The sequence below is a fragment of the Schistocerca cancellata genome, chromosome 3, assembly GCF_023864275.1.
Source record: "Schistocerca cancellata isolate TAMUIC-IGC-003103 chromosome 3, iqSchCanc2.1, whole genome shotgun sequence".
Classification (NCBI taxonomy): domain Eukaryota; kingdom Metazoa; phylum Arthropoda; class Insecta; order Orthoptera; family Acrididae; genus Schistocerca; species Schistocerca cancellata.
Window position 1 is genome coordinate 311,492,963 of NC_064628.1, and position 20,288 is coordinate 311,513,250.

General features: G+C 41.8%; 1 protein-coding gene across 1 annotated transcript in view; it reads left to right on the top strand.

Moving 5' to 3' along the window:
- Positions 1-20,288, top strand: part of LOC126176705 (dipeptidase 1-like) — an 83,654-nt gene that overhangs the window by 36,735 nt on the left and 26,631 nt on the right. Inside the window, exons 3-4 of the mRNA XM_049923873.1 lie at positions 2,475-2,550; positions 7,693-7,831. Coding sequence (XP_049779830.1) covers positions 2,475-2,550; positions 7,693-7,831 — 215 coding nt within the window. The remainder of the gene's footprint in view (positions 1-2,474; positions 2,551-7,692; positions 7,832-20,288) is intronic.

A 20,288-nucleotide genomic window follows, 5' to 3' on the forward strand; every position in this document is an offset into this window, starting at 1 on the left:
TAATGAAGGCGAAAACTAGAAATTAATAAAAAAGTACTCGTACGTTCCAGGATCATAATCCCCTGCTTACTCTAACACCAGCCTCAAGACACTGAAATGACTGGGTAACGCTGTTTTATAATGTCGGAATTGAACATAAGTACCTAAAACGTGATAACAGTCTTGCCAGACAGCGACTCTTATACGTCCGGTTTCTACAGAAAATACACAAAAGATGTAACTGTCTAACAGACTTTTTTCTGTTATTTGTGTGCAAGAAACCGCGTGTGGTGTCAGAGTCTGCGAATATAGATGTGTTGCGACTGCGAATATAGTCAGAGTCTGCGAGTATAGTTTTTATTTCCCAAGTCGCAACACATCTAACCCGGAAATGACCCATTTCAGCAAATTCCTGATTTGGGGTTCTAACAAGAAATAGAATAATTATGCCCGAAATACCTCCGTACTGGCAGTGGAGGAATAAAACCAAGAACTTACTATCTAATACGTATGAGTATGTTCTAGACCTAAAAGAGGGCTATAAAATATGAAGGGCTTATTTCAATAGTGGTACAAGTCCATTATCTCCACTTTTCTGCCTATAATGCTTATGAAGTTAATGATCCAAACAAACAGAAAGAAAGGTTCATCTCTAGCAAGAAGCCATATGCTTGAATATTTCTGGTATCTCAACTGCAAATTTTTCAGCCCTCATTTAACTTCAGGACTCTGTATCTGAATATGAACAAAAATGGTCTTGTACCACTACTGAAATAAGCCCTTCATATAAAATGTGAATTAACTAAAAAAACTTGTTTCATGTTTTATCGTTTATTTTTGCGTAACGCTGTTCATAAGTATACATGGTGCGTCTGTAAAGGTCAGTGAATGGTCTCAGAAAATAAAATACCTTTACTGGCACTTAAACTAGTCACCATGAGATATACTTCCGACATCGGCTGTGAACCTTTAGAAAGCTGTTAGCAAACGCATCTTGTGCAATTGCTCAACCACCGTCGTCATGTGTTGTTGGACACCCGCATCATTACAAGAGATGAGATACGGTGCTACCAATGGGATCAGGGGGCCAAGCGATAGTCAGTGTTTTCATCGTCTTCCCCGCCTCCCTTGGGTTGAAATTCATGAGACAGCAAGCGTTTGCGGTCGAGAAAGACGATCGACATCGTCTTGATCTTTGATTTTGTCGGCTGACTTTTCTTGGGACGCGGGTAAGACGATGAGCACCACGCCACTGACGGCCACTAGGTCTCCGCATCGTATTGGTGACATCATGTCTAGTCTCTTCTAATGATGCGGATGTCCAACAACGCATGACCACGGTACTTCGAGCGATTCCCCAAAAAGGGTTTGTTGACAGTTTGCAACATCTTAACGACCGACGTCACAAGTGTGTTGTAGTTAATTGTGATTAATTTGAAGGTGAGTAAAGGTGTTTTCTTCGTACCGCTTGTTTCTTTTATTTTCTAAGACCATTTACCGGTTACCCAGACGTGCCTTGTATTTACACGATATAATTCTCAATAGTAACATAATGTGCATTACTTATTTACATGTGCACTGTAATTTACATGTGAAGCTGTGGTTTTATGGAAGTGCCAGCAGAGTCTGAACTGTTTGTCAAGTCGTGCGAATTAATTTTGGATATTACCTTCTAGTTATCTCCTTGAATAATTATTTTGTGTTGCACATTACAAAAATAGTGCTGCATTGGAGCTAAAAACGTTGGTTCTAGAATTACGAGTTAAAACTCGAGAACTGCTGCGTTGTGTAGTTGGTAATGATCGCCGAGATGTAATCTTTAGTGAATAATGTAAAGACGTCGAAGGAAGCTCTGTTTCTACTGCTCTTTTGTGCTAAGAATGACGGAGGGTGATGCCGCTGATGTGCTTATGTGCACAAAAACTTTAGACTGTCCCATGATTTCTACCGACAGAGTTGTTATCACCTTACCACCAAGCGCTGTCATTTTGTTTCCCGATATGCTGATTGAGTATCCACGTGCTTTTTTTGCACACATGGACGACTAATTACATTTAATTTGTAGAATTTCATCGCACGTCCATGTTTTCCCCGAAGCTGGCAGTTTCCTTTCCGAGTGGTTATTAAAATCGAAAATAGTACTTACGCTGAAGAAGATTGTAGAATTCAGTTAATGAGAACTCGTCATGGGTTTGTGACCACGCTATTAAATTTTCATAATCCTTCTCTCCTTCTCCTTGGATATGCAATTATTTGGGTTTGATATAGTTTTGTAATAACACAGTAAGACATTGCTTTGATCGATAATGGAAGATATCACCATTTCCTCAAAGGGTTTCAAGAGAAATTGCGTTGATCGATAGTGGAAAATATCAACATTTCTTTAAAGCGTTTCTGGAGAAAGGAGTACGCAATCGTCCTTCAAAAAGTGTGGATAAATGTTGCAAACATCAGTTTGTAGAGACTGCTTACAGGTATGTGCCCTTCTGTTTCAGCGCACATAAACCACGTGCGTGACGTCGCTGGGGTGGACCACGTGGGCCTGGGTGCTGGTTTTGACGGCATCAGCCAGTGAGTATTGATGAAATGACTGTCGCCACTAGAATTTAAGGCAGCTCGCACGTTACATTTAGATAGTTTTAATGTAAAACAGAACGTCGTTGAGATCGAAAACAAACTGCTAAGTGCAAAAGCTAAGCGACAATTTCATTTTAAAAATTAGTTGCATGTTGCATTACTGGATACCTATATGACTATCAATTAATACCTGTTATGACTTTGCAGTGCTTCCCCTAAAGCAGTTGGCAAGGGAAATTTCTTTCATTATATATCCATTTATGAGGGCTTCGTACCTTGAAAATGTGCTAAAATATTGCACATAGTGTGTCACAAAAAGAGGACGAACAGTATCACACTAGAACAGTGGTTTCCAACCTTTCTGTGTCCGGTATCCCAAGTGCCGTCAGATATTAGCTAGTGCCCACCACCATCATCAGCATTAACGCGTAACTAAACTTTAGAAAGGAAAAGAATTTTCTTTGAACACTTTCATTTTTAAATGACTAAAGGTTAATTGAATTTGCTCTAGTAGGTGTTTCAACAGAACACAGTGCAACTAGCTAGTGAGCAAATTGGTACTGTATATTCCAAACAACCTTTTATTATATAATGAAGAAGCAATTTTCAATACATCGAGAATGCTAACTACAACTCCTTTTCGGAAACGAAAGTTTGCACCACTTGTCTCCCTAATGACACTTGACTCGCGTACATCCTCGTCCCATTTAAAATCAACCAAATTAAAATGTCTGCACTAGACTTAGGCCTAGTGTTTGTAAATCACTTGCTTGCATAGTCTCTACTTCTGAACTGGCATTAATTGGAAGAATTCAGACTGGCAGTGATTTGTGACCTATTACTGTCACTATTACGACTATTTCTAGTACTTTTACTACCAATAAAATCCGAACAGGCTTCGGAAGGCCCAACAGTAACGGCCTACCCTCGTTTCCTCCCAAGCCGATAGGCGTAACTGGATGCGGGTATGATGGTGGATGTGGTCAGCCTAGCGCTCCACGGCCGTTATCATTTTTCGTGACCGGAACCTCTATTTCACAGTGAAGTAGCTTCTAGTACCTTAGTTGACCTCACAAGTGCTGAGTATAGCCCGATTGCCAAAAGCGTTCGGCAGACCCAGACGGACACCCATGCAAGTGCTAAGCAAGCCCGACAGCGCTAAACTACGGTGATCTGACGAGAACCGGTTTTACCACTGCAGCAGGCTTCTGCGATATGTCGAAGAGGTTGCCTAATCCACAGGCGCTACAGTAGCAATGAGGCTGAATTTGCGTCGAAATTACTGACAGGTACATCGATAATGGGCTCATCAAAGGCGGGTGGTTGGCACTGAGGGTGTTGATGAACTGGGGTGCCTCATATGGACCCATTGGAGTTTATTCAAGCAGATATTAATGTTGCACTCCTGCGTTGTAACGTCTGAAGAGACTGCAGAAAAGGAGGCTTTAAAAAGCCAGAGCACCCTATCTTTCTCCGGATTACGTTCATATTTCGTCGACAGGTTTTGAACGGTCCCAAGGCTTGTTCACAAGACCAAAAATAGTGGTTGCGTTGCGCTCCGAAGTGATGCGATCAGTGAGGAAGCATCCCCACAACGTCCTTAGAGAAGGAGGGCTGAAATTACCGAGAGTGTTAGCAGTGGCGACAGTTGTCAAGAACTTCGTCCAGTTACTCACTGCACTACGAATTGTCGTTTCGGATCGTGAAATATATGGGAAAGGGTGATTTCATTGACACCCTCTATGCCACCTCCAGAGGCCTTTTCGTGTCGATTTTGAGAAGTGGCGTACCTGAAATGTTTCTCTCTGCCACCCGTAGCAGAAATGCGTGATTTCAACGCTGGATATCGCCTTTCTAACCTCGATGACAGATGACAAAAGAAGGGGAGAAATGTGGGTAAGACACAGTATGACGACTTCCTTATCGTGTGCCACTCCCACGATTGCGTTGGCAGAATTTTGGTGAAATTTGGTGCCAGTGTGATATCATTAACTCACCTTACAGCCCTCATGAACTGAGCTGTGGCCTTATTTTTTTTTTTTTTTTTTTTTTTTTTGCATGTGTCAATACCTGCCGTTAGAAGCGTCGCCGAGCCCGAGGGTGAAGTTGCATGGAACCATGCTTTTGCTCCGTTACAGAGGAAGTATGTAGGCACCTTTGAACAAAATTTCTCACTTATACGTCGCTTCGGGAGACAATTACGGGCTGTCGAAAAAGTCCTCCGCTACTTGTGTTGCGTATTGTAGGTGCCACCAGGTATTATCTCCAGTCATCAGGAATCTGTTAAATTAAACACGTGCAAAACTTACAATTTAAAGGATTCTCTATAATATTTGTGAAGTTCTATATCTATTCCATCCAAATCATATTCAAAAAACAATTTTCACTCCGTCATATCGACTTTATGTATCACAATGAGCGAAGACTTGAGTATAGCTTCAAAACTGATAATCATTTTGCTCTATATTTGTAACACAGCTCCTCCAACAAAAGCAAGAGGGACGTTTTAGTCTGACTGAGGTCATGTAAAGTAGGTTGTATCAAAAGGTTCTGTCTGCTCTATGTCCATTATTTTCCTTCTTAGGGTGTCCGAGATATGTTACGACAAATTTTTAGGGGTTGTAAAGAGTGCCTTGATGAACAAATCGAGATAGAAAACTGTGGTCGGAAACATCATCCAACGACGCTACAGAGCCTCAAAGTTATCGGCTGCGACGTCTGCTGCTAGACCAGCCCTTAGCCAGCAAACATGACTTTGTATACTGACGGACCATAGGTGGAATGTCTCGCAATGTTGTCTGTTCTTGAATGATCACAACTAGTCGCCACTGTCGCCAGGGGAGAAGATGCTGCTTAGAAAGGTGTTGTCTCCTATAAATATGTCGCTCTGTTTCCTCGGTGGACGATGGTTTCGGATATCTACCTACAATTTACTTTTCTCTTGGAATCTTCTAAAATGTCCAGTATTTTTCCGTGTACAGGAGGAAAATAAACTGCAGATAGAAACCTGTGTCCTAAAAAGTCATCCAGCAAGGCAACAGGTTGTTTCCTTCGTAGGAGACAGGGCCTGTTTCCGCAACAGCTAGCTTCATCTTCTCCACTGGTGGTCGTGGCAATCAGTGGCGATCACTGAATAACAAACAATATTGCAGGATGTTCCTTCTGTAGTCCGTCAGCGTACGAAGTCACGTTTTGTGCCGATGGAGTGACCTAGTAGTAGGTGCCGGCGCCTATAACTTCCTCTATCGTGTCCCTGGATGACATTTCCGGACTTGGGTTGCTATCCTCGATTAGTTCCTCAAGGCCGTTCTACAAACCCTCGAAGTCTGTCAGTTTGTCGCAAAATTTCTGGGACACCCTTCATAGCTATGATCTGCGACTAAAAATGACAAATGCTCCAACAATTGTCTCTTTGCAGATGACCATTTTTGTCGTGAAAGAGGTCGAATATATTATAAAATATCTAGCTAATAGGATAGTGATTGACATCTCTTCTCTGAAGAGAACAGATTAACGCCTAACTGCAAGAAAACGCAATTCATAGATTCTGACACAAAACTTACGTGAAAGCTAAATTTATTCCCTCTGTGGTCACGGAGTCAGTATAATCGAAATTATTGGGAGTGAAGTAAATGAAAAGCTTCCACGGAGGTCCTTTTCAGAAACTGAATGCTACTATCTACGCAGTGAGAATGATCGCCACTCTCTCCCTTACACTCAAAAGTGCGAATACGTCACTTACTTCCACTCTATATATACGTTTTGGGACAACTTGGAGCACTCACCAAAAATGGCCTATGTCCGGGAAAGAGCGGTTACAGTGCGCTACCATATCTGTTTGATCATTTCTTGTAGACTATTGTTATGGTGTCTATGATATGTAACTCTACCATCACTGTACATATATACGATCATGGAATTTGTGGTTGATAATATTGACCGATTCAGAAAAGGCCGCAATGTTAATTCTGAGAACACCAGATGATAATACGATTTGTGCATACAACAATTTCTGGATCTACAGCTACATGTTCATACACACTCCACAAGCCACCATACGATACATGGCGGAGGGTACCCTAACCACTATAAGTCACTTCCTTTCCTGTTCCATTAGCAAATACAACGAGGGAAAAAGGGCTATCTATATGCGTCCGTACGAGCCCTAATTTCTTTTATGTTCGTGGTCCTCAGGTGAAATATGTGTTGGCGTCAGTCGAATCGTTCTGCAGTCAGCTGGAAATCCCCGATCTCTAAATTTTGTTAATAGTCTTCCACGAAAAGAACGTCGTCTTTCGTCCAGAGATTACCAATTGAGCTATGGAAGCCTCTCTGTAGTACTTGCGTGTTGTTCGAAGCTACCGGTCAAAAACCTAGTAGCCCACCTCTGAATTGCATCGACGTCTTCTTTTAATCCGACCTAGTGCGCATCCCTCACCAGAACTCAAGATTGGGTCGCGCTAATATTCTATGTGCGGTCTCTTCTATAGACGAACTCAAGAATGGGTCGTGCTAATATCGTATATGCGGTCTCCTCTACAGACGAACTGCATTCTCCTAAAATTCTCCCAATAAACCGAAGTCTACTATTCGCCGTCCCTACCACAATCGTGCTCGATCCATTTCATATCGCTTTGAAATGTTACGCCAAGTTATTTAATAGGCATAACTGTAGCAAACGGGCACACAGCCATTGATTTATTCGAACTTTACGGGTTTCTTTTTGTTATCTGCATCAACTCATTTTTACTACATTTAGATCTAGCTACCAACAAGTAGAAATGTTGTCTCACTCATCTTGTATCTTTCGACAGTCAATCAACGATGTTACCTACCCGTACCCCACAGCATGATCAGGAAACAGCCGCAGATTGTTATTTAGCCTGTCAGCCCGATCATTTATGTACATAGCAAATAACAGCGGTCCAATTACACTTTCCTGGGTCACTCCTTTTTGGTTCTTTTGTTTGTAAAATTTTAAATCACCATCCGTATGGCTTAGTAAATGTCCGAGTTGCTTATACCTGCTTGCTATATGCAAATCACGGACGAGAGAGCAAAGTGGGTATGACAATAAAATATGTCAGTAAGTGCTCTGGAGAAGAAAAGTGTGTGACTGTGTGCTGTGTCCAGCAGCACGACGACGGGACTGGAGGACGTGTCGAGGTACCCGCAGCTTTTGGCCGCACTGCTGGAAGACCCGTCCTGGAGTGAAGATGACGTCAAGAGGCTAGCAGGACTCAACCTTCTCAGGGTCTTCCGCCAGGTCGAGCAGGTTAGTACGCGGTCTGCGCTCCTACTAGAACAACACCACACCCACCGATTGTGCAATCATGGTGCTAATCTAGCCATGTAGTGTGCTTGGCATTTCCTTTCTAATTAATTAACTAACTTTCGAACTTGCCGTCATTTCCTTTCTAAATCTCGAAATAGCTACGACATACAGCATCCTGGACAATGTTTAAGGTATACTTAGTGTTTTAAGTGCAATTTGTACGCGTTACTGTTCATTTAGGGACTGATGAAATTTATCATGTGTTTGATTTAGTTTCGACGAAATTCTGTTCAAAGAGACCTTGAGGTTCATTATACTTATTAAACCAACATTATTTAGGAAAAATATGATCTTCTCGTCGGAGAAGTTTAGTTACTTATTTCGCAGTAATTACATAATGGAGTACTAGTTTCGGCTAATTTTAATTGCCACCCGCAGATCACTTGAATACATCTAGTCACGTCCACATAGGAACTCAAATCGCTAGATCGGACACACCAGTGTAGCATCATACGTCAAGTAATAATAACATAATAGTGATAATGACTGAAATTGTTAGTGACTTGTTACCAGAATTATGTTTTATTACTTGATATATCCTCTACACAAAATTATGTTTTATTACTTGATATATCCTCTACACAAAATTATGTTTTTATTACTTTTGTTCAATCCAACGAGTAGAGCTCCTTTATGTATATGATTAGATGACAGTGCACTATGTAGGGCGGCATAATGTTTGATGTTTTTGGATGATCTGCAGATGACAATTAAATCTGCCGAAAATAATAGTCCATATAAATAATGACGTGATCTAGGCAAATAAAACTTCTCCTGCCAGTAGATTACAATTATTTAAACACGCTCTCCTTCTGGCAATGTCAAGTAACCACATTATTTAGTTCAACTAAACACCCATCTCTAAAAATAATCCAAATCTCATGTATAAAACAACCACATACTATTACGTATTTTTCAAATGAGTATATATATTAAATATTTACGTTAAGCAATTACGTGAGGTGAGTTTATAAAAGATTTGAGATTGGGAAAACAAGTTGTTGGAAGTCTTGGTAGGACGACCATGCACCATAGTAGTCATTCAAAACTACTAATTACGTTCCAAAAGTGAGTTTCGTTATTGTTTTTGGCATGGAAACTTTATTGCCAAACAGAAATACACCATTGCATCACCAACTATATATCTTATATTATTTTTCAATATAGTCGCCACAGATACTGAGGCATTGGTCGTAGCGTGCAATCAATTTTGAAGAAACCGCTGTGGTAAAACTCGGTTCCCTACAATCCAAAAATCTGTTACGGACCCTGCTTCATCCCACCATTGGTTTGAAAGTTACTTCCAGAGAGTGCGGTTTTCAATGGAGTGAACAGCTGAATGTCCGATTTGGTAAGATCGGGGTTGTTGTCTGGGTGATCCAGTCTCTCCCACCCGAAGCGGCAAATCTGATTCTGTATAAGCCTTGCTGTGTGTTGTTTTGTTTTGTCGTCCAAGAGCACATCTTCAGTCAGGATCACTGGTCTCTTTTGTTGAACGACGGAGTAGAATGTGGTAATGAAGTCGCAGCATCATGCAACATTGGCGGCTCCTTGCTGGAGGAAATCAAGGAGAATCACACCTTTCACATCTCAGCACACTGTAGCCATAACCTTTCTTGAGGAGGGTAACATTGAAGTTTCTCGTCACTAGTGGTCTGGGATGAGTTTTTCTTTGTTCTAAAACATGCAAAATTTACATTTCTACAAACATTATAGAACGTGTTTACATGTGTTCTGCTTGGTTCTAAATAACGTATTATGTCAATAGTTTTATAACACCTTGCTTACTTTTAAGTCACCGCATAGTTATTACATTTTATGCCGTTTTATGGAGTATTTTCTGCTGTGTGCTGTTGCAGGGCTTTTTATTCAGCATCTCATCTGCAGTTATATGAGCGGCCTTTTATTAACAAATATGAACTCACATACATCACACTTACACAGTTCAGAATTGCTTTAGTGTTGCGTATAGAGTTTTAGCGGGTATTAGGTTGTTACGTAATATGCTGACGATCGTCGCCGACTTTCATTCTCTTTAAAGCACAACAAATCACAAATTTTACACCTTGGCTGTAATTCGATAATATCCACAAGCTTGCTGTTCACACGGGTCGCAAGAGGTATTACGTACAGCCTGAAGATGAAGCTAATTATTAGATCCCGAATGGCTATTACACTGCGAGAATGTTGAGAAACGCCTGCCGCGGTGGTTGAGCGGTTCTAGGCGCTTCAGTCCGGAACCGCGCGATTGCTACGGTCGCAAGTTCGAGTCCTTAGGTTAGTTAGGTTTAAATAGTTCTACGTTATAGGGGAATGATGACTTCAGATTTTAAGTCCCATAGTGCTCAGAACCAATTGAACCATTTTTTTGTTTGTTGAGAAACACATTTCACTCGCTCCTGAAAATGGTCGCAGACACTTTCTATAGGTTACAAGCCTTTGAACTAGGTGATCAGCTGTGATGCGACATATGACTGACCCGTATTAATATTTAACTGTCTCTTACGACAAGAAGGCTATGAAATCTTTATTTTATTGGATTGCTGGAATATTTCGTGAGGATCAATTACAAATTCGTTGTAAAAGAGATAATATTAGCTATGTTAAAGAGTATCTCTGAATCAAGCGCTGAATTAATAGTGAAGACTGAACGTAGGAAATTCCTTTACTCTGATTTTTATGTAATTCCTTTTCCCTTAAGACAAATACATTTTGTTCTCAAGCCTAAGTTACTGAATAGCTTCGATTTGTATGACTGTGTTTGAAAAATCTGTTTACTGAAAATTACTCTAGACCACGTGACCTAATAAAATCATCAAACTTCAATGTAAGAATACAGTGTACAAGTTCTGACAAAAAGGTAGATATAAGAAAGTGCAAATACAAATCAAAAATAAGTTTACTGTATTACGCAAATCAACACTATCTTCCTCTAGAACAGTCACAATGGCCACATTTAACATTAGTTCTTCAGTATAATAAAAACATGGAAAACTATGTAAAGAAAATTAAACGGTTTTTTACAGTTCTTATTATTCCACTTAGAACAAGAAACTTACATTCACCAGTGCAGAAGCGCTTTCAGAAGCAATCTCAATCAGAACAAAGTAATGAACGTTTCATTGAAGTACTTAGAAATATAAAATGGAAAATGAAAAAAAAAAATAGGAGCGCTGTGTTGTTATTCTTAGACGAACATGGAATTGTATATAAATAAAGCCACTTACAGACACATTCATTAAAAAAACGGAAACGCTCTCTTAAAACGCTAAAAAGGGAAGCTCCCAAGCTCCCCAGATTTAGTGGTAAAATGGCTCAGTGGATAGCCAACCAAAAACTGAAATCAAATCAAGCATGAAAACAGGAAGAGGATGTACTGAACTGTGAAAAACTAAACAAAATCGAAACAGTAAACTATCCGAGGTCAAGATGTGCAACGTAGATTATATTGCAAGGCTAACGGCGTCGTAGCTGTGTGATCCCCGTGTTGGTCTGCGAAACGAGAGATCCGTGTTCAAATCTCACTCGCGCACAGTTTTTTTCTTCCACAAAACCATGAACATTACATTCGGTCATTGACGTGTTTGTTCTCTTTCCTTAGTTTTGTAAGTTGCTATACTACATATTGGTTATAGAATATGAGTAATTTGGTATGAATATATTTACCGATGCAAGTAAATGTGATGAGTAGTGACAGCAGGGGAAATGCCGCATAAACCTCTCACAGGAATGAACAAATAAACGGGTGTGAACTATGTTCCAACAAATTAACTGAAAGAGTCAGAACTTCCGAAACAGAACGTGTGTTACTTGTGTAGAACAAATAGGAGGTACGTATATCTGGAGGTCCCTTCCTCATCCTTCAGTATTGCAAAAATACCTTACACCACGAGACAGACACAAATTTCAAAAGAGTGAACAGACACGTCAATGTCTGGACGGACACTTTGTAAGGTTTTTTAGGGGATCTTCTACTTTCGCAGTCGAACACCTTAACCATAACCACAACGCCATGGCTACGCAAATATGTTCGATGCTGTACATATTGAGCTTGCAACGTTCAATATTTCGATTTTCCTTCTTTTTTCGCAGCGCAGTAAACGTTCTTGCTGTTTTCAAGCTTGATCTGTGTTCAGTTTTTGACGGGCTATCCACTGGGCCATTTTACCAATAAATCTGAGGGCACTGCGATGGGGAGTTTCCATTGTAAGTGGTTCATAAACAGGCGCCACTGATAGTGCTCCTGAGTGTTCGTCAGTCGAACTAGGTATGCGCACAGAGTTGTAAACATCACTGTTGTCGTCTTGTTAGACGGCACTGTTCATACCACACTCTGGCCTGAAGTACACTCTCCATACACTGCGAATGAAACTCCCCAATGTGTCGTTATTTTACTTTTGCATTTTTCGAAAAAGAGGCAAAATCGTTTCTCGTCGGACCACAGAACATACCTACTGTCAGCCACTGTTCTTTTCCTGTGTTGGTTGGCCAGCTAGAGATGAGCAGGTCTATGTGCTGCTATGATGGCCTTTAGTGAGGTACCCGATTCCAAACTTCCACTGCATGCAGTTTGCTTCGCATTAATCCCCCGGCTGTTGGTTGAATTAAACCTGCATTCACTGACAGCAGCTATTCCTGTAGGGTTTGAAATCGATTGTCACTGGCAAGGTGTGACACTCATCACAAATGTAATCTATTGCGAATACATAGAAAGAAGGATCTTTGTGTGAGAAATCTTATGGGACTTAACTGCTAAGATCATCAGTCCCTAGGCTTACGCACTACTTAACCTAAATTATCCTAAGGACAAACACAGACACCCATGCCCGAGGGAGGACTCGAACCTCCGCCGGGACCAGCCGCACAGTCCACGACTGCAGCACCTTAGACGGTGTGATGATGATGATGTTTGGTTTGTGGGGCGCTCAACTGCGTGGTTATCAGCGCCCGTACAATTACCCAATCTTTGCTCAGTCCAATTTCGCCACTTTCCTGGATGATGATGAAATGATGAGGACAACACAAACACCCAGTCATCTCGAGGCAGGTGAAAATCCCTGACCCCGCCGGGAATCGAACCCGGGACCCCGTGCTCGGGAAGCGAGAACGCTACCGCGAGACCACGAGCGGCGGACACCTTAGACGGGAAGGATCCTTTATTGTATGATTATATGATAGCGGAACAAACACTGGTAGCAGTTACTTCTGTAAAATATCTGGGAGTATGCAGACGGAACGATTTGAAGTGGAATGATCATATAAAATTAATTGTTGCTAAGGCGGGTGCCTGGCTGAGATTCACTGGGAGAGTCCTTAGAAAATGTAGTCCATCAACAAAGGAGGTGGCAACAAAATGCTCGCTCATCAGTGTGGAATCCGTAACAGGTCTGGTTAACAGAGGAGATAGAGATCCAAAGAAGAGCGGCGCGTTTCGTCACAGGGTTATTTGGTAAGCGTGACAGCGTTACAGAGATGTTTAGCGAACTCAAGTGGCAGACTGTGCAAGAGATGCGCTCAGCATCGCGGTGTAGCTTGCTGTCCAGGTTTCGAGCGGGTGCGTTTCTGGATGAGGTATCAAATATCTCACGAGGAGATCACGAATGTAAAATTAGAGAGATTAGATGGCGCACGGAGGCTTTCCGGCAGTAGTTCTTCCCGCGAACCATACGCTGTCTTAACACGACAGCTCCTTTTTGTCTTTCTGTCACGTCTCCACGTCGACCCACCTTACTGCGCTGGTTACAGGCAATCTTCACTGAGAACACTTACGGCAGCGGTACAGCGTCACTTACCCGTTTGATCTCAGCTCCACATCCACATCTCTACCTATCACGTACTCTGCAAACCACCTATGTGGCACAGGGTAGTTACGGCACCACTAACTTAGCTCTATCTACCTCTCCCACTAGCGAAAGGTGGGTGGGGAAAATGATTGCCGGTAAGCCAGTGTATTAGCTCTAAGATCTCGAATTTTCTCATTGTCCTCATTTCGCGAGATGTATGTGAGAGGAGGTAATACATTATACGTCTCTTGTATTTAATAGTAAACCTCTGTGATGTAAACGCCTCTCTAGTAACGCCTGCCACCAGAGTTTGTTGAACATCTTTGTGACGCTCTGGCGCCGACTAAACGATCTCTTGACAAATCGCGCCGCTCTTCACTCTTCGTTGGATCTTCAATATGTCTTCTATTAGTTTTACCTGGTAATATTCACGGATCAATGAACAATACTGCTTCTGGGATGGGTTAGATTTCCTCTTTTTCCTATGAAATTAAGTTTGGCATCAGTTTTCCTGCCATTTGTTTTATGTAGTCATTCCACATAAGGTCACTCCGGATAGTTAGTACTATGTTTTAAGGTAAATACTGTTTCTATCAGTTTTTCATCAGTAGTGTAGCTGTAAGGTAGAGGATTTCATTTCGCTCCAAAGAGACCGGTGTGTTCTTTCAAAGAGGTGACTGAAAATTTTTTGGTACGCTCGTTTAATTAACAGTAAAGGTTCGGAACACGAGTATGGAAACGCTTTTCAGTGTGAGAACGTGAGCATTTGGATGATATTCATCTCAGTAATGGATTTAATACGTCATTTTTTATAAAAATATTGAAAATGCTTGCAAGCACTATACGTCAGTACTAGAGACAACAGAAGTTTTCAGCTAAATGTCGGCAAATATAGTGAACTCGTTTTTGTTTAGTGTTGTATTCTGGCCCTGTTATAAAACGTGTTGCTCTAAACGTAAAAGTTTGTACAGTCATATATAAATGCAGCTGAGCTACTTAGGGAACGGTAATAAGACTATATAGGACAGAAGGATGATGTTGCTCACATGAATATGGAAAATTTCGACAACCAGAACTCTATGAAGCTGGAGCAACAATTATATAACCCCCGCGGTGTGTCTCGCGAGGACGTCGTAATAAGAAGTAAAAATGTATATAGGATATTTCCTAATACTTTTACAAACCTTGGGGACAGGCTCCTTATTCCAGAGGTCACATTAACACGCGTCCAAAAGCCCTTCGTTTTCGAGATTATAAACGAAAGTTTGCAGCTCCGTCGAATGGAACTCATCTACACATAAAGTCATAGTAAAAGTCTAAATGTCCAATTCTTGATCCTAAACACTTATGCATTCGTTGTATCAATGACTGTCACACCCTTTCAAATACTCCCTGACGGTTCCGTACAGTTTCACAGGCTTCCTTGACCGATCGATGTTAGGGATCGTACGAACGGATACAGACAGTAGATTCCCCTTGGCTCCAAATGCTGTTCATATACGAGACGTAGGCTCTCGTATTCAGTTTTAGTACTCTCTTGCACGCTTATGCGAAGTCACTTGTAGAGTGTTTATGTTGATACTATATACAGAAATTTATGAAGACATTATTATGAAGATCTTTTCGAAGAAGTTGCCATAAAACTATTAATTTTGGACTAGCAGACACAAATCCAAAAACAACCTACCCCTCTCTCCGCAGTTCTTTCTCAGATGTACCAATAAAATTAGTAGGCTCTTAAAAGTGTTAGGCTTAGTTAAGATTAGACGATTTAAATAGATTATTTCTTAGGATACTGTGTAGGTAGATGTAAATACATAAGGCAGGCTACATGGAATTTTTTGGTTGACATCCTATGATAATTTGTCTTCTTTTTTTATAAAGTACACATTGCTATTAGGAGTGTTCAGTTATTTATATTATTGAAAATGCGGACGCTATATTATTTGCTTTGCTTGTAGTTTTTGTGGATGTGGAAATACTGTGCATCACCTGTAATTTTGTCTCCCGGGACCTTCATTACGCTTCTTTACTCTTGAAATTCTTATCTCAAGAAAAAATACTCTTTAATGCTGACAGAGCATCTGACATTTGTAACAGGTTTTACAGAATAACTTGTTCTTATTTTGACTATGTACTCCCATAGGTCAGGTAGTATGATGACTTTTATTTAATATTCTCCAGAAACTCCTCTCATTTATAAAAGGACAAACTGACACTAAAAATTTATTTAACAGTATTTAAGAATTATTTAATTACGTTACTAAATCTTCTAGGGTAATTTTCTCTTCGTTGGCTTATAAAGGGACATAATGTCAAAGTGTATATTTATTTACTTACAATACTATATTTGCGGATGCATATTCATTAGTTTTTTTCTTTACAATCTTTTGATTAAATATTAGCTTGTAATTAAACATACATAACACCCCAGCGAGCGAGATAAAGCCTCTGATGGTCACAGACGTGGATTCTACATTCGAGAAGAACATGTATGGAGCGGAACATGCATTCGGGACTGTGTATGCGTGGAATTTAAATAATGCCGCGGCCCCTACGCCGCCGCTGTGTTTATACATCAGTCATGACAGGAAAACAAAGTTCCAGGGCAGAGCAAATGAATTAATTTTCCGCCACTCTTTTGTTCTCACAGTTAATCCTAAACAACCCTCGGCGCCTCGGCAAAGCAGGCGTTCTCTTTGTTGAAATATCGCTCGCCTGGCAGCTGAGAACTTTTATCCATGGGAGATGAGAGGAGCACGCATGGGTGTGTGTGTGTTTTTTTTTTTCGAGTGTTCGAGGATTTATCAGGAAGGATGGGGGTCTTATAAGTTCTGCAGACGAACGTAAGTAACGGGAGACTTCAGTTTTCCTGTTAACAGTCCTCGGACAGTTGTTATATCAACAACCAACACAAATACTATTTACATTTCTCGTACTACATCTACATATATACACTGAAACTATATATAATAGAGTGTATTTCATACCAATATAGACGATTTTCGGTCCTATTCCTATCACGTATTGAGAGACGGGAGAATGAGGGTGTGTATGTCTTGTACATGGCCTATTCTTTCTTATTCTTATGATCCTTAAGCGAGACGTACAATGCTGTCAGCACAATGGGTGACAGTTATCCTCGAATACATTCGAAAGATCCCGTTTAAGTTCGGCAAGCATCTTTGCTACACTCTTATATGAACCATATCGATCTGTTGTCCTAGCAGTTCATCTGTGAATTATTTCTACGTCTGTTGCCATGCCTACTTGATAAGGACTTGATAAGGTATCACTAAAGGTTGCTAATAACCAAAAGATTCATTTGCGACTGGTTTCTACTTTTCATCATCATCTGATTGGGTTCGTAGCACAAAAAAGTATATGCCAAAAATCCATGATTGATCTGACAGTTGATGAGGAAAAGTCGGATCTAGTAGCAAGTGAATAAAGTTTGATTTAACAATTTAACAGCAGCTTTTGTTTAGTATATGAAAAATAGATTGTATACAACATACTAAAGATGTGAAGCACATTTAAAGATTCTATAATTGGTTCTACTAATGTGTTGTATGTGATTTATTTTCTTGGCACACTGATCTTTCCGAGAATGCTTCCAACATACCTGCGAGTAAATCATAGATTAGCCTTCGATACTACTGGTTTTAAGAGTTCATCCCAATTTGTGTAGCTTGTTAATGTTACCGACTATTACTTACACAATCTGACGTCCTCAAGATGTTCACATCTAAATCTCGATATGATGGAACACGCATTTGTCCACAACTTTCAAATTAATGTGATAGTGTTAGTGACACTTCTAATTCTGCAAATAAAATACATGATCAGGAGGATTTTCTTTCTTGGTGGCAAATGCAGCACAAGAGTAATAGCTGTTTTTTGCAGAAACCAAGGTAAAAGATACATAATATGGAAACTGGTTCATAAAACTCAGTGCTTCTGGTAGGCATGGTGCTGACCAGCCAGTCCTAGTGGCATAGGCGTGAGCTTAGCATGAACATGTCGTAATTTTGTGTTGTGGGCGCACCTGCAGCCTCGACTGATGCTATGGCACAGGCACGGCAGGAGCCTAGAATGATGCTATGGCTTCAGCTTGGCTGCAGCATGACAGAACTTGGTTGCAGGGGTTTGGTTGGAGCACAGAGTGTACTGCAACGTGACTCACCAAAAGCCCAGTACGGTGTTGTGATATGGGAGCGACAGCACCACAGAGTGATGCTGTGTTGTGAGCTTGCCAGGGTACAGAATGATAGTGTACTGCAGGATCAGCGGGAGGCTATGTGATGCACAACCACCCGAAACCTATAGTGATGTTATGGCGCACGCTTGGCAGGAACTACCCAAGCGTGACTCTGTGACTCGGGCTCAGCTGCAGCATGGCGGGATTCAGTTCAGCAGGCTCTGCTTGAAGCACAATGTAGACCGCTGCTTACCTCTGCAGGAGCCTGGAGTGATTTGCGGCCTTGCAGACATGGGCTTGGCAGGAGCTCTGAGTGATGCTGGCCTCACCAGAAACTTGTAGCGATTTTGTAGTGCAGAGTCAGCAGGAGCCCAGTATGGTACTTCGCCACAGGCTCTGCATGAGTGCAGAGTGATGCTGGATGGGTCCAGTAGGAGGCCAAATTGTTACTGTGATGCAGGCTCCCTAGGAACCCATATGCTCCTCAGGGACACAGAGTGTTGCTGCAGGAGCCCACAGTGTTGCTGTCGCGTGGGCTCGACATTTGTCCAGAATGACGCTCTGGCGTGGGCTCAACATTTGCCCATAATGAGGCTCTGTCATGGGTTCAACAGTGCTGCTGCGCTGCGGGCGTCACGTAAGTACAGAGTGAAGCTGTGGTGCCACCTCGGCAGGAGCATGGCATGGAGCTGCAGAACCCCATCATGGTTCTATGGAGCATTCTCAGTTGGAGCACTGTGTGTGGTACCGACTCGACTGGAGCCCTACGTAGAGCAGCAGTATAAGCCCAGCAGGACGCTATATCACAGGCTTGATAGAAGCCTGGGAAGAGCCACTGTGTTGGCTCGACATGAGCCTGATGTGAGCTGCTATGTCGATTCTGCAGAAGCTGTGGTAAGTTGAAACCTATGACCAGGTGAAAGCTCAGTGGCACCGAACAACAGTGGATACTAGTAATACAACGGTACCAACAGACCAGCAATGTGTGGCTCAGGTTGATGGTCCATCGAATGCTGCATGTGTAAAGCCCAGAACAGGACACATCTGCCTGCTGGCAGTCATGCTGCGACCTATATTGCGACGTGGTAGGATATCAGCTGTGGCAGTATATGACTGCGGATGAGGAATAGTCCTATGACTGCAGTGCTACTGTTGGCAGTGCATGTACAGCTAGCCGAGAAGCTAACACCTCTCGTGGTGCGTCCACACCCATGTAGCTAGATTAGCCACACAAAAGAACAGTATAAAACAATTCACAGCATTCTCTACCATCTGCATTAGCAAGGCCACAATTTATTGTCGAATGGAATCATTCAAGCCCTATATTGCCCATAGTCTTACTGTATATCACATGGTTTACAGACAACGATCCATAAAGGATTTCGAACAGTGCAAGCTAATAACATGGTAAACGGAGTAGGAACAAGCGTTTGTTAGGACCTTACAAAAAAGGTTCAAATGGCTCTGAGCACTATGGGACTTAACATCTGTGGTCATCAGTCTCCTAGAACTTAGAACTACTTAAACCTAACTAACCTAAGGACATCACGCACATCCATGCCCGAGGCAGGATTCGAACCTGCGACCGTAGCGGTCACGCGGTTCCAGACTGAAGCGCCTAGAACCGCACGGCCACACCGGCCGGCCGGACCTTCAAAGGTCTTACTCTATCGCACATATCACCATCCCGACAGTCATATGCCTGCTGGGTGCTTACAACTTACTAATTAGTACTGGCTACATTCGTATAACACTACAGTGTTGCACGTGGCTGCCACTGTAAAGACGACAACATCGATCTGTGATAGCGCGCATTTTGCTGTGACTGGTGGTGAGAGGTAGTCTTTAGTAGAACTATCGTACGTTTCCATCCAGTACCTGTAATTTTGTTTACCTCTTTGTAAGCGCTTTTCGTCGTGAATCGGTGGTGTTTTGTCAGAATATTCCACTGCATAGACTATACTCGTTCATGAAATGGCAATTAAATCATGACCCTAAGCTGTCGACAGGCGTTAATATACCTCAACGGGTACATTTGAAAATGTGTGCCTCGACCGGGACTCTAACCCGGGATCTCCTGTTTACTCGGTAGACGCTCTATCCATCTGAGCCACCGAGGGCACAAAGGATAGTGGGACTGCAGGGATTTATCCCTTGCACGCTCCCCGTGAGACCCACATTCCCAACTTAATGTCCACACACTACATTGATAGTGCCGCTGCCCATTACACTCATTACTCTCGGCAGACAATCTTACCGAGTCCCGTCAGAGTTCAGGCAATGCGCGTGCATCCAGCACAGAAGAAGAAGGTCAATGGCCGGTTAGCCTTCACTATATGAAGATGGTATCTGTTCTTTTGGACATGTCCGAAAGAACAGATACCATCTTCATATGTACTCGTTCATGGCACAT